Here is a 15,170-nt window from a genome sequence, read left to right on the forward strand (position 1 = left end):
GTCACCAGTCTCACTTTCTCCTCTGGAGCCATCTGGGTCCAATGATGAGATGTAGATAGGATGGCTGGAGATGGCCCTCAATGCAGTGCAAGGTTCTTTTGTTTCGTTTTTGCCTTTTTGGAGAGGGGGAGGCAGAGCAATTGGGGTTAAGTGATTTGCCCAAGGTCACACAGCTAGAAAGTGTGTCAAGTGTCTGAGGTCAAATTTGAACTCAGGTCCTCCTGACTCCAGGGCCAGTGCTCTATTCACTGTCCCATCTAGCTGCCCCAGTTTAAAAGTTAAAAGGAATTTAATGGAAAGTGAACTAAGCATAGTTGGAGGGGTGGGGTGCATGAATAGCAAAGGAAAGGGGCAGAAACTCCATGTGAATGGAGCCTGAAGACTCACAATCAACCCATTTCTTGCCCTAGACATCTATGATTCTTTCTCTAATATTCCTAAAAAGCTTCTCCTTGAAGGCTGAGTGACAGAAAATTCACTACCTCTTTCATACCATATATATAGGAGTTTTCTATTGAATGAACTCCCTTATGAATGTTTAGGGCTGCCTAGAGGAAGCGGATAGACCCCTGGACCTAGAGTTAGGAAGATGTGAATTCAAATCTACCTTCAGACACTTCTGAGAGAAATGATTATTAATAACCAATGATTTGGGGAGATCCAGAGTTCCCCCCTTCTTAAAAGTCTTGATTTTAAAAATTCAGCCTGATAATGAGATTAGACTCTCCCTGGGCACCATTATCTACAGCTCAGGCTTAGGTGGGACGTAGATTCTTTGAATAGAGAGCCTAAAGTTGGGGGTGGTCTGAGTGTAGAGATAGTTTCACCATCCAAGGATGACATGATGTTACTCTCAGTGCCTCATTTTAATATAGCTCATGTCCTATTGTGTTAACCAGTCAGAGTTGATTGCCACTCTTCTTCCAAAAGAACATATAAACTCTGAGCCCAGCCTTCCATGATTGTTTTTATTCTAAGAGAGACCACCAAATGACCATCCTTTTATTAATAACATACTGGCCTTATTAATAAAATAATTAAATTACCCAGAAACTATGTCTCTCAAACCTTTTTAATCATCACACTTTCTAGCTGTGTGATTCTGGACAAATCACTTAACCTCTGTTTGCCTCAGTTTCCTCAACTGTTAAATAGGGGTGATAACAGAGACTATCCTGCAAAGCTGTTGTGAGAATCAAATGAGAAAATATTTTAAAAGTTTCTTGTGCATAGTAGGTATTATATAAGTCCTTATTCCCTTCTCTGTTTTATGAAAGAAGTCTTTGCTATACTAATTACATTTATAGGAGTTCTTCCCTATAGATTTTCTGTTGCTTAAAACAAACAAAGAATCCTTAATTTACAATTTAATTCTCTTTCACACAGACCATATTTATAAAATTTTTCACCTGTGTGTCCACCCATTCCACTTTTGGACAACTCTGATAGATGCTAAGTTTTTCTTTATATTGAGCTAAAATTTGCCTTTGGGAAACAAACTCTGTTTAATACTCTTGGTTCTGTCCTCTAGGTTCATGCAGAATAAATTTAATCATTCTTCTATGTAACAACTCTTCAATTGCTTGAAGATGGCTATTGTTTTGTAAGGCCTCTCTTTTCTGCATTCAAGCTGCACAGTTCTGTCAACCTATCTTCAAATGTCATAGTCTTTACTTCCTACTACATCTTGGTTGCCCACCTCTCCAGTTTCTCAATGCTCTTCCTAAAATATGTGTAGCAAATATTTCTGATGGAGTGCTTGGGTACTTGTCCTTGGACCCCAATTTTTATCCCTGACAATTTTCTCCCCAGCCCAAGGACACTATGCCTAGCAATAACTCATGAGCGGGCCCCAGTAAAAACAAACTATCTCCTCATCACAAGAACAAGATGACCTCTGAAGAAATTCTCATAAAAACAGGACTATTTTGTGGTTACAGAATTATCATGTATTGATTCCCAAAGTTATCATATTCAATGCAGAGGTCAAGCTATAGACATCAACTCTCAAAGCTATCTTGCTACAGACATAACAAGATCAAAAATACATCCCTGAGAAACTCCTCTCCTGGTTTCCAGTAGTGAATGATGCCAGTGACCAAGATGGTAAATTATCACCTAATTAGTATATCTGCCAGATAATCCACTGCTTTTCCTATGTAAACTTTAGCATCATTCCTGTTAAGTTGCAAGTTCCTCTAAGGAGCTCTGCCTGCCACATTAGAGTTAAAGTAAACCTTTGCCACCTTGACTTGAAGAATGTTTGAGTCCTTGAATTCATTCCATATGACCCTCTCCAATACTTTAGTCCTTGAGGGGTCCTTGAACCCCTTAAACTACATCATTTCCACAATAGCATTTCATTTCTGTTAGAGGCAGAAGAGGCCCCTGAACTTCTCAGAATGTGGGAAACAAAGTAGTGAGACACTGGAAATGGTGCAGTGGTGTCACTCAAATTGGAAAGGGGACCATTAATCCTCACAAGAAGGATCTCTGCAGACCTGTATATTGACTTAGTTTTAAAATGTGATGTCATCTAGGTTTATTATATTTTGATTTATTTTGTTAAATATTTACCAATTATATTTTAATCTGGTTCTTGCAGCACACTGGAATGTTGGGGGTAGTAGGCAGCCCTTGGCTATCTTCAACACCTCTGTAGTAGAGAAGCTTGGGCACAAACAGCAGATTTCTGGAGTTCCCCATTTCCTCTTCCTTTATCGTGAGAATCATTTCCCATTGACCTCTGCTCTTTGGGCTTGTCTCACTCTGCTACAAGTCCCCATCTTTTCCTTCAGAGTCTGACTTGCCTCCACATGTTTATTTTGCTTGAAGAGGCTCCTGACTTCTTGCACAGCTATCAGGAAATGTGTCTCATTAGTCATGTCCCTCTTGAATAAGGCCCTAGAAATAACCGTAATCATTGCTGTAAGAGAATTTTCAGCTTAACTCTCTTCCCACCATTCACTTAAGATGAGCAGCTTAGATACCTGCACAATTAAGCTGAGATAGCAAACTTTAGCCCTGGTGACTAACTGGTTAGTTTGCAAGTTCACAAACAGGTGTTTGCTAACTCTTTATTATTTAAATTGATATAGATCTCTCCCTTCAGTTATTTGTTCTTTGATGCATAAATCATTACCTTCCCCTTCTGCCTTCTGTAAAATTCCATAGTACTAAAACCTATGTAAGGTTGCTGAAAGTGCTACTCAAGGCCTACTGCTTTTTGTCCTCTCTGGCTTCCTTTAAGTCCTAACTAAAATTCTACTTTCTACAGGAAGCTTTCTCTAATCCCTCTTAATTCTAGGTCCTTCTTTTTAAGATTGCTTTGCCAATAACTAGATCATGTGATGAAAGCTAGCTCTCACTTTATGGCTGTGATAAGAACATCAAATTAGGAACCTCTAGACCAGAGAATTTACATTTTTCCATGCTCTTTACTGCTCCTTTTCATCTCTAAAACAGATACTTGGACACTGCCAACAACAGGCTGAAGAGAGAATCTAAAAGAACCTATGAAGGTCTGGCTTGTGGAATGAGCCCTTTTAGTTAGGAATTTGATATTTGCCCATATAGCTATGTAGGCTGACTAAAAAAAAAATACCTTTTAAATTGGCATTGACTCCACCATCATTGAATTTCTAGTGTTCCTGTATTTCATTCCTCATCCAGATTTAAGTTCCAGAAAGGAAAGGAATTTCAGTTTATTATGTATAATTGCCTTGTGCTGTAAATTAGCAAACTGGCATTTTGATATATTTAGGAAATTCAGATGTAAACTGAAAAATCAGAAGCCAAACAATTTTTAAAAACCAAAGAAGGTAGAATTCTTAAAAACCTTTCTAAGTGACAAATAATCATTTGACCTTGTTGTTTTCTCAAAATTTTTACTTAATTTTTCAGAACTTCAATTAATTCCAATTGAAATTACATTGAATTGATTAAGTCCAATTAATTAATTCTAATTAATTCATACCCCTCCCTTCCCTTAGGAGGAGTAGAGACTGATTGGGATGTATCCTTCCTATAAAATAATCAGCCTGTCAAGGTGTTGCTACATTGATTTATAAATAGGCAGATGACAAGACCAAATACTCTTTTACTTAGTTATTCAGGATATAGTATTGACTATATTCTCAGACTGAAAACAGTAAGAGGTGCTAAGGTATTGCAGCAACAGGAATCTGAGACAAATAGAAAACCTGAGAGACAAAGTTTCTGGGTAATTAATAATAATTTATTCTGGGTAACATTAATTTATCCATTCTTTTTTGTTTGTTTTTTGGGTTTTTTTTTTTTGCTTTTTGGAAGGCAATTTGGGGTTAAGTGACTTGCTCAAGGTCACACAGCTAGTTTTTGTATTAAGGGGGAGACCGGATTTGAACTCAGGTGCTCCTGACTCCAGGGACGGTCCTCTATTCACTGTGCCACCTAGCTGCCCCAATTTATCTATTCTTTATTAATTAATATAATTTTAAAATGATATTTGGTTTGCTTAATATTCTTTATTTATTCTGGGTAATTAATAATGGTTTATTTATTTATTAATAGCATATGCTGGTTAATAAATATTAATTAGGCTAGCCAATAATCAATAAATTGGTGGTCAGTGATTTGTCTCGGCAACCAAAGACAGAACCTTGGAGACACTGAATGCTTTTAGACACCTTTGGGAAAGGGAGTATCCTGACAGGTGAAAATTATCTCTGACCAATGAACAATTAATGAGTGGAAGACTTTTAAATGAGGAGGTGGGCTGGCTCCTGCTGAGAAAGTGACTTAGTCTTGAGACTCAGCTGACTCCAGCAATGTGGACAAAGGAATCCATTTCTACCCAGATCACTCTGGTTGGTTTTTCTACTTTATAAATTGGGTCACCCTAAATTCTAATGAAGAGGTGTAAGGGCATAGTCTTAATGCTTTATGACTGGAATTCACCTAGATCCTGTTTACATTCTAGACTATAGTAAGGTCTCCTAGTTGGGTAGGGTCCTGCCTAAGATTGCAGAGAACATTCCTGGAGAATTTTTGGCAATCTCATCTATCTGCAATGTCCTTCAGAGACTGACTGACTTACAAGGACTGGACCTGAATGAGGAAATAAAAAGTCAGGATCCTAATTAATAATGGATTATTAATATAGTAGGAAATAATACTTTCCCTCAATTCATTATTTTAAAAAATCACAGTTTAACTTGCCCTGGTTAGAGAGATTTGCTATGTGAGGAAGAAGCAGGGACATGAATACAACAGCATCAACACTGGTCCTCCAGGCATAAACCCAAGGGCTCAGAATGACAACACATGTATAAGAATAGTATAAATGACCAAGTATATGGCAAGATACAAAGCTAAGCTTAGAATTTACCCATGGGAAGATTTCTTGTATGGGAAGATGGATTAAGAGGGTCCAACCTTAGCCTTCCCAAGGTCATCCTCGAAACCTTATTCCCAGGGATATACACTGGCCTTAGATCTCAGATGTCACTCCCATTGAGCTGCTGGCATTTTTCTTGAAATGGCGAAACATTGGCCCAAGGACACAACAAACCAAAGAAGGAAGTTCAAAAAGAATATTCAGGGTCCCAAAAGGTTTCACTTCAAACAGTAGAGTCTCACTAATCACAGTAGGACTGGACACAACTGTTAGCAATATTCTCATATTGTTGCAATAAATTAGCTAGCAAATAAATAGGACTCCTAAAAAAAATCACATAAAAGACTTTCCTTTCTACTAGCATTTCTCCTTCTGGAAAACAGCTTAAAATCCATCCTGAAGTAAAAAGGTAGTCATCAGAATCCAATGAAGTAATATATGATAGCTATAAACCTCCAGACTGGCAGATATCCATCTCTTATTCAACCCTTAAAGCAAAAATAAATCTTTAAGACTGGAGTTTGTTAAGACAAAGTTGGTTAATATGTAACTTCAGTAGAGACCATTCCAGATATAATTTCATAATTCACAATAAACAATCTTATACTATAAACAAATTCCTAATTACCATTCCTGCCTCTCATAAAAAAGTGTTTGCAATGAGGCAGGAGATTCAGGTTTTATAAGTGGATAGCTAATAAACTGTAATGGAAATGCAAATTTAAAGATCTTCCCTGCCCCTAGGCTAAAGTGCACCTGGAGCCTGGGGTGGGAGGCTTGTTTTTCAGTTGATACTTTTTGATTGGCCAGTGGGTCCAAAAGGTTGTTACATTCTCTGAGTCAGGAGAAGGCTATATAAGCCCTGATGTGTAGCTTTGTTTTTGGGGCTCACTTTGAGAAGTGTTCTGTGATTTGATCTGAATTCTGGGAAGCCGTTGTCCAGAGGGGGGCCCCCCCCCAGCTTTGAAAAACCCAGATGTTGATTTGGTATGGATGTAATGGTTGGACAGTTTGGAAATCTGTCTACTTGATCTGTTTCTGTCTTGATAATTCTGTCTGTATAATCTGAAGTTCGGGGTGCTGACCTCTTTCCCCTGAACTAGGTAAACGATACATGTTTGACTGATTAAAGTAAGCTTGTTAACCCATTTTGAGTTGCTTTCCTTTATCAAAGCAGATCCAAGAACCTGTGTTGGCAGCAAACCCTGAGGATGCTTGGGGTGCTTACTGCTACATAAACCTTCATCCTTACTATAGGCAAACTGAAAGTTTCTAGTTTCTTAAACTGTGCTTTGGAATATTATCAGTTTTCAAACATTTTATTTTCCTTTGACAGTTCAGTTTACAATCTAGCAATATCCACGTTATAAGAGAAGTTATATTCCTAACAGTATATCTGCACAATATCATAAACAATTATGAATTTGTAGCATGAAGCAAAACCTATTTCTAGTCAGGTTGCCTTCAATTGAATGCATCCCCAAATTAATTTACACACAAAATCATTGTGAAAAAATTTAAGTGGAAATTATAAATTTTCTCATTCTAACTAGGTGTACTTGTAGCTCTTTTCACTTCTATAGTTCCCAGATTTAAACATCATAGAACTTATAGCATATCACTAGCAGAGTTGAAACGAACTTAAATCCATGTCAAACATCTTTACCAGATAAAACAATGAAGAATTTTTTTTCTTTTCCTATTATTGTACTATGAATGAAATAAAATACTCTTAACAAAGATGGCAGCCTTTAGACAACTCTTAAGCAACTTAATTTATAACTTAACATATCTAAATTACAAGAGAATCAATTTTCCTACCTATGTTGATGTTACAAAGTTTCACAACATAGACATTATTTGATTGTTTAGCCATTAGCCAATAGATGAGTGTTCCCTTGGTTTTCAGGTTGTTATTTTTACTACAAAAAGATAAAGAGGGTCTTGAGTCTGGGTCACCTGTATATCTGAGTACATGGCTGTCAAACTTACAGAAAGGTTTTTATACTTTCAGGAGAAAAAAGTGGGGGGGCAGGGGGTGGTCATATAAAGAGCGAGGCCTGGTCATGAGGCCCCAGCTGCTGTTGGCAATCCAAACAAGAAAACCTGCTTTTATCCTTCAGGATCCCCTTTGCCCCAGACCTTAAAGAGGAGGTAAGAATGCTTTCTGTAACTGTGGCTAGCTTAGGCTAGTTCTATTTACAGGATAAACGAGATGTAAAGATTCTCAGAGTATGGAACCCTACCCAACCTAACTGAGGGCAAGGGCCTATTGAGCAGGAATGCAAGAACAGTCTTAGGATGCTTTAGAAGGAAGGGGTTTTCTCTTACTGTCGGTAACTTTTTGATAGAGAAGAGAATATTACATTTGATATTAACAATATTAAAGTTTATTTTCATATCAGGGGTTTTTCTGCAAAGATACTAAAGTGGTTTGCCATTTCCTTCTCCAACTCATTTTATAGATGGGAAACTGAGGCAAACAGATTTAAAGGACTTGCCCAGGGTCACAAGCTAGTAAGGGTCTGAGGCTGGATTTGAATTCAGGTCTTCTTCACTCCATTGCCAAATTCATTTCACCACCTTTTGTGGGTGTTTAGTAAATGTTGATTGATTGATTATACACAATGGTTCTATACTCTGAGTATACAATAGACTGAATGTTGATAATTTATGATTGGCAAGAGTACCTATAAATGCATCCTTGGCCGAATTTCTTTCCCGCTGAATCTTTGACCAGGAAAAGTAAAAATTCCAGCCATTGGCAACACAGGGTGCTAAAATACAAATAAACAGCCACAAAAATGGTCAAGAGGAAGTAACTCTCAAGGCTAAAGGAAGAGAAAATAAGGAATTCCAACAACCTGCTGCCGGTGCCCAGGCCTCAATTCCCAATGTCTCACTACTCTGCTTCCTCCTATTGAGAAGTTTAGGACTGTCCTTCTTCTCTGTACAGAGATGAAATGCTATGCTGGAAACACTTGCTACACAGATTTTAGAAAGAGCATTGAGAAGCTAGGTGGCTCAGTGGATAGAGTGCTGGGCCTGAAGTCAGGAAGACATCTTCCTCAGTTCAAATCTGGCCTCAGATACTTATTTACTAGCTGTGTGACCTTGGGTAACTCACTTAATTCTGTTTGTCTCAGTTTCCTCATCTGTAAAATGAGCAAGAGAAGGAAATGGCAAGTCACACCACTGTCTTTGCCAGGAAAACCCCAAATGGGGTCACAAGAGTCTGAAATGACTAAACGACAACTGCAATTGAGAAGCTGGAAAGGAGGGCAACTGGGATGGAGTGGGGAGTGGAGGATCAGCTGAAGGAACTGTGTAGCTTTAAAGAAGAGAAGAGAGGCCTTAGAAGACAACAGTCATCCTCAAGTAGTTGAAGGGTTAAGACTCTGAAGAGAGATTAGACTGGTTTTATATGACCCCAGAGGACAGAATCAAGATCTTTAAACAGAGTTTATTTCCCAGAGGTGAATTTTTTTTTCATTTTTCAAATGCTTTATTAACTTCTGATTTACATCATTCATTTCCGCAAGCTTTGAGTTACAAATTTTCTTCCCATTTTTCCCCTACCCACCGCCCCAAAATAGCAGTCCTTCAGGATATCCCCTCCTCCAATCTGCTCTCTCCCATATTTTCTCCCATACCCCTTTCAACTTTTCCACTAGGGCATGGTGGATCTCTATGCCTCAGTGCCTGTATATCTTATTTCCCAATTACATGTAAAATAGTATTAATAATAGTATATATATTATATATATATTTAAACATTTGATTTTAAAACTTTGAATTAAAGATTCATTCCCTTCCTCCCTTGTCATCCACCCTTACTGGGAAGATAAGCAGTTCAGTATAGGTTGTACATGTGTAGCTAATATAAAACAATAACATAGTAGATATATTGTAAAGGACTGACTATATTTCCCTCCCTCCTATCCCACCTCCCACTTTTTCTATTCTCTACTTTGATCCTGTCCCTTTTCAAAAGTGGGTGCTTCCAACTTCCCTCCACCCCAGAATGCCCTTCCTTCCATCATTCCCCTTCCCCCCTACTCTCCTGTAGAGTGAGATACCCTATTTATTGTGTATTTCATTCCCTTCCCAAGCCAAATTCAATGAGAATAAGGTTGACCCATTCCCTTTTGCCTTCCTATTCTTCCCCTCCATTGTAGCCATTTTCCCTTGCCTCTTCTATATGAGATAGTTTATACCATTCTGTCTCTCCCCTTCTCCTCTCATTATATTCCTCTCTCACCTCTTAATTTCACCTTTTAAGTATCATCCCTTCCTATTAAATTGGTCCTGTGCCCTCTGTCTATGTATACCTGTAAACATATATACACACATTCACATATGTATTCATATGCCCATATACCCTCATATATAGACATATATATATATTTCTATTCCCTTGAACTATTTTCATACTGAGAAAAGTTTCATCATTTACAATTATTGTTTTTCCATGTAGGCATGTTAATAGTTCAACTTTGATAAGTTCCTTATGATTTCTTTTCCCTGTTTACCTTCTCATGCTTCTCTTGCTTCTTGTATCTGAATGTCAAAATTTCTATTCAACTCTGGTTTTTTCATCAAGAATGCTTGAGAGTCCTCTTATTGCACTGAATGACCATATTTTCCCCTGAAACATGATACTCAGTTTTGCTGGGTAGGTGATTCTTGGTTTTAATCCCAGCTCCTTTGACCTCTGGAATATCATATTCCAAGCCCTTCAATCCCTCAGTGTAGAAGCTGCCAGATCCTGGGTTATCCTGATTGTGTTTCTACAATATTCAAATTGTTTCTTCCTGGCTGCTTGTAATACTCTCTCCTTAATCTGGGAATTCTGGAACCAGGCTATAATATTCCTAGAAGTTTTCTTTTTGGAAAATTTTTCAGGAGGTGATCAGTAGATTCTTTCAACCTCTATTTTGCCCTCTGGTTCTAAAACATCAGGGTAGTTTTCTTTGAGAACTTCCTGGAGGATGATTTCTAGGTTCTTACTTTGATCATGCCTTTCAGGTAGTCCAAAAATTTTTAAATTCTCTCTCCTGGATCTATTTTCCAGGTCAGTGGTTTTTCCCATGAGATATTTCACATTGCCTTCTATTCTTTCATTTGTTTGGATCTGTTTAACAGCATCTTGATTTCTCATAAAGTCCTTAGCTTCTATTTGCTCCAATCTAATTCTGAAGCAATTATTCTCCTCAGCGATCTTTTGAGATTATTTTTCCATCTGTCAAATTTGGCTTTTTAAGGCATTCTCCTCATTGACTTTTTGAGGCTCTTTTGCCATTTGAGTTAATCTATTTTTTAAGGTGTGATTTTTGTCAGTCAGGCTGTTGACTCTGATTTCATAATTTTCCTGCATCATTCTCATTTCTCTTCCCAATTTTTCCTCCACTTCTCTTATCTGCTTCTTAAGGTCCTCTATGGCCTGAAACCAGCTTGTATTTTCCTTTGAAGCTTTTGGTGCAGGAATTCTGACTTCACTGTCTTCCTCCTGTTCCATGCTTGCTCCTTTTTGTCCCCAAAATAGGAGTCTGATGTTGGAATCTTTTGTCTGCTTTGTTTCCTTTGCCTTGTCATGTCGCCCCTCAGTCACTTGACCCCTGGGCTTTTTGCCATAGTAGGACTCTGCCACCAGACAGGGGAGGTTTTGTTCCAAACCCTGGGGTTTTTCAGCTGCTGGAGGTATTAGATGTGTGCCCTTTCTGAGGCCTCCACACCCTCTGGCAAGCTGGACACACGCCCCAGGACCTCCACCTTAGACTGCAATCCAGATCCAAGCAGGTTAAAGCAAAAGTGATTACCCCTCAGACTAGTCGCTTGGTCCCCCTACACTCTGCAGGCCAAGAGCTGAAGTTGCCATGTGGCACTGGCTGGCTGTGCTGGGCCTCTCAATGGCTTCTTGCCCCAGGGACAAAAGCCAATGCACTCCCAACTACTGAGTCCCAAAGTCCACACTGCACTGACCTCTCACTTTGTCCTTTGCATCTATGTGTTGATAATTCTGGAAAAGGCCACAGCTGCTGCTAATCTGGAGTCCCTCCTGCTGGCGGCTGGTCAGGCCTACCCTGGGACTAAAACTTTTGGCTCACCAAGGGCCTGGGCTTGGCTCCCAGAGCGCTGTGCTGGCCAATTCCTGCTGGCCTGTTAGTCTGTCCTCACCGGGAGGTTAGCTTCTCTGTGTCATTTTGTGGGTTCTGCAGCTCCAAAGTTTGTTCAGAGTCCCCTTTTTACATTGATTGGGGAAGGTGGAAGCCGGAGCCCCTTGGAGGTCATGCTTCTACTCCGCCATCTTGACTCCACCCCCCCAAGAGGTCAATTTTAACTCAATATAAAGAAAAACAGTATCAGAGTTATCTACAAATGTAATGGGTGACCATATGGGTGAGAAATCTTATAAATATGATCAATATGGAAGAGAATTAAATTATAAATCAAAATTTTTCAGGCATCAGAAGGTCTAAAAGGAAGAATCCTTATAAATGTAATAAATATAGCCAAGGCTTCATTCAGAAAATAATTCTGGAGAGTCATAAGAGAGGAGAAAATCCCTATATATTGGTAACCTTCAAGTAGAGGATGGATAGCCATCTGTTAGGGATATAGGAGAAAGAATACCTGTTTAGGGTTGTGTCTTTCCCAATCCAGAGCTTCTGGGATTCTATGAATAAAGAAGACCTTGGACTTTTTCAAAGAAGAAGACCTATGTATTCAGCAAGAATGATGCAAGATCAGTATTATGATCACGGATTAAATGACCTCCAGTTTCTATTCAGGTCCAAACAAGTGAACAGGTCCTTTGTAAGCACCACCCATGGATGGGCTAGGTACTGTCTGATAGGATTTGGGGATGCAAATACAGAAGAAGAAACAACCTCTGTTCTCATGAAGATTACATTCTAACAGAGAGATGCCAAATACACATGTAAGTATAGAAAGAATAAATATAAAGAAAATAAATACAAATGCAGTAGTTTTAAGGTAGTTTAATACCAAGTAGTTAAAAAAAGGTAGGGACTAGCAGTGGGGAAGATCAGGAAAGACTGAGGTTCGAGCTGCTTCTTGAAGGAACAAAGGCACATTGTGAGGCCCAGGTGAGGAGGGAGTTCATTCCAAGCATTATGGATGGCCAGTGAAAAGACAGACAAGAAAGAAGGGGCAGGGGACAGAAAGGGGGAAGTACAGTATTGAACAAGGAGGCTGGAAAGATAGGACAGGGATAGCATGTGATGGGCTTTTAAAGCTAAGTAGAGGGGCGGCCAGGTAGCACAGCAAGTAAGAGCACCGGCTCCAGTGTTGAGAAGACCTGGAGATTGAATCCCGGGCTCAGACACTTAGCACCCACCCAGAAACACCTGGCCGTGTAACCTTGAGCAAGTTACTTAACCCCAATTGCTTAGGGGCGGCCAGGTGGCTCAGCGAGTAAGAGCACCGGCTTCAGTGTTGGGACGACCTGGAGATCGAATCCCGGGCTCAGACACTCAGCACCACACCCAGAAATAACTGGCCATTACTTAACCCTGATTGCTTAAAAAAAAAAAAAAAACAAAAAGGAGGGGGGGGGGGGGCGTTGGGCGGAGGGTGACAAGACCAGAAAACCACTTTGCCAACTGTGGGGAAGATGGGTTGAAGTACGGAGAGACCTGAGGCAGAGATACCAAGTACTGTATAAATAGGTACCTCAGCTGGAATTTCAGGTCTAATCTGAAGATTGGGTGATAAAAAAGTAACCTAATAAAAGAGGGGGAAAAACCTCAAAGATTTGATGACTCAATGAAGAGGACATGGAGGAGGGGACAAGAAACTGTCTAGGGGAATGTTCTGTGATAAGTGAAAAACAGACCATTTCTATTTAAAGCCAGAGGAAGAGAAGAGGGGTGAGACAACTGGCCTTGGTACTAAGAGCCTGGCAGACTGCTCCTGGCATCCTGTCCAAGCATCAGACAAGGTATCCAGGATCCACCCTGAAGGTAACTATCTTTACTCCTGGAATCCCCCACCCTAGCAGCTTTTGCTGAAGAGAGTAATCTCCCCATTATTTGTCTTCTGTGGAATTGCTCCTTGTTTGTCCTCAAAGGGAACAGCACTGTGGTCACCTGGAGGAGTGGCAGGTTAATGGTGTCCAGTCAGGAGGGAAGGGCTGGGGCTTCTAAACTTCTGGTATATCATTCCTGATGCCTTTCTCATAGATTCCTGACCATGGACAGGAACCACTTCTTAACTAGAATCTTTGTCCTAGGCTTTTGTGGGGATGGGGGTGGGTACTGGGGGATATGCTATTTTAGGAGAAGGTAGCTTGGCCCCCTTTACCCACTGAAGGACTAAAGCAGGTAGAACTGCATATTGATGCTCACACATACACACAACCTCCATATTGCCTTCTGGGGGCTTTGTGGCTACCATTGTTTAAAACAAGACATTGATGATCATTTTAATTAAAGTTTACTTATGCAAAAATGTATGTGGAGAGTATAGTCTGAAGGGTGTCCTCAGCATGAAATGGTTTTGTTGGGTTCTATAAACTCCCAAGGGGATAGCCCTGTCTACTCCAGTCCCCAGATCCTCATTCCAGGCTCTGATTATGACGACTTCATGTTTAAGCTATAGATATACACACAGGCCATGGGGCCACACTTCTGGCCTCCTGAGCTTCCCGAGCTCTCAGCCCACAGACAGGAAGGGGACTGAACAACTGGTCATAAGGAGATCACAGGGGTCTCTTTGCTAGCATTGAGGCAGGACTCTGTTGCTTTACCTATATTCCATGGCCTGTAACCAGTTCACATTTTTCTTGGAAGCCAAAAGAGATGATGAGTTTGGGCTGCACTGGGACAGGCATTATGATCAGGAATATGGGTGGGATAGCCCTGCTGTTCTCACAGAATCATAGATTTAGAGCTGGAAGGGACCTTTGAGATCTTTGAGTCCAATTTCCTCATTTTGCAGATGTGGAAACTGAATCTGAGAGTTTAAGTGACTTGTCCTGACTCACACAGCTAGTAAGTGTCTGAGGTAGGATTCAAAGCTAGTTTTTCTGACTCCTCTCTAATACTCTACACATTATGCTGAGGAATCAAAGGACAGGATAAGCTTTCTAACTCTTACTACTTGTTGCCAGATTTCTCTCCAAAGAGACAGCATCGATCCACAACTCCACATATAGTAGGGAGTGCCCATTTCCCCACAACTGTGCCAACATGGTACTTCATCATGCTTACCTTTGCCAATTTAACGGGGGGCTCTAGTTTGAAGAGTTGGCTCCATCTCTGAATCTCTTCTGACCCTTTCTATAACAGAGAAAGAGAAAACTCCAGTGATTCAAATTGATTTGCTGATCCTGTTATTACCTTCAACTGTGAAGGGTTTTTTGCTTTGTTTTGTCGCCCCTCTCAGGCTCCTTTTCTGGGACCAAGTCTACTAGGAAGAAGACTGATCACTAACTATCATGTACAGGGCAGTGGTATGGTCCCAAAGGCATCTGTTTCTCCCTGTGGTGCCTTTCTCAGTGAGAATGAGCAGTACTGGAGTGGACAGGAGGGGAGTTCTGGCTGACAAAGTGGCCCTGATCACAGGTTCCACAGATGGGTGAGTGCTACTGATTGGGGTTTCAGAAGGACATAGCTAACTCTGAAATTCTCACCTTGCACCTTGTGGTTCTCATTCCTGTCCTCTGACAGGAAGCATGCAGGAGGACCTCTCTGTCTCTTTCCCCCAATGTCTCACAGAATTGGTTTTGCCATTGCACAACGTCTGGCCCAGGATGGGGCCCATGTGATTG

The 15,170-nt window shown here is 40.2% G+C and overlaps 2 protein-coding genes across 2 annotated transcripts in view; both read left to right on the top strand.

Moving 5' to 3' along the window:
- Positions 1-13,162: 13,162 nt before the first annotated feature.
- The window catches only part of LOC138168910 (dehydrogenase/reductase SDR family member 2, mitochondrial-like), a 38,958-nt gene continuing 36,950 nt past the window's right edge, over positions 13,163-15,170 (top strand). The window contains exons 1-2 of the mRNA XM_069097893.1: positions 13,163-13,362; positions 14,786-14,977. Coding sequence (XP_068953994.1) covers positions 14,838-14,977 — 140 coding nt within the window. The 5' untranslated portion in view covers positions 13,163-13,362; positions 14,786-14,837. The remainder of the gene's footprint in view (positions 13,363-14,785; positions 14,978-15,170) is intronic.
- LOC138168702 (dehydrogenase/reductase SDR family member 4-like) overlaps positions 15,107-15,170 on the top strand; it is a 4,060-nt gene continuing 3,996 nt past the window's right edge. Inside the window, exon 1 of the mRNA XM_069097591.1 lies at positions 15,107-15,163. Within this exon, the coding sequence (XP_068953692.1) occupies positions 15,107-15,163 (57 nt within the window). The remainder of the gene's footprint in view (positions 15,164-15,170) is intronic.

The sequence above is a fragment of the Petaurus breviceps genome, unplaced genomic scaffold (genome assembly GCF_028583685.1).
Source record: "Petaurus breviceps papuanus isolate PSGF00001 unplaced genomic scaffold, PetGlider_PUasm1.0 37, whole genome shotgun sequence".
Classification (NCBI taxonomy): domain Eukaryota; kingdom Metazoa; phylum Chordata; class Mammalia; order Diprotodontia; family Petauridae; genus Petaurus; species Petaurus breviceps.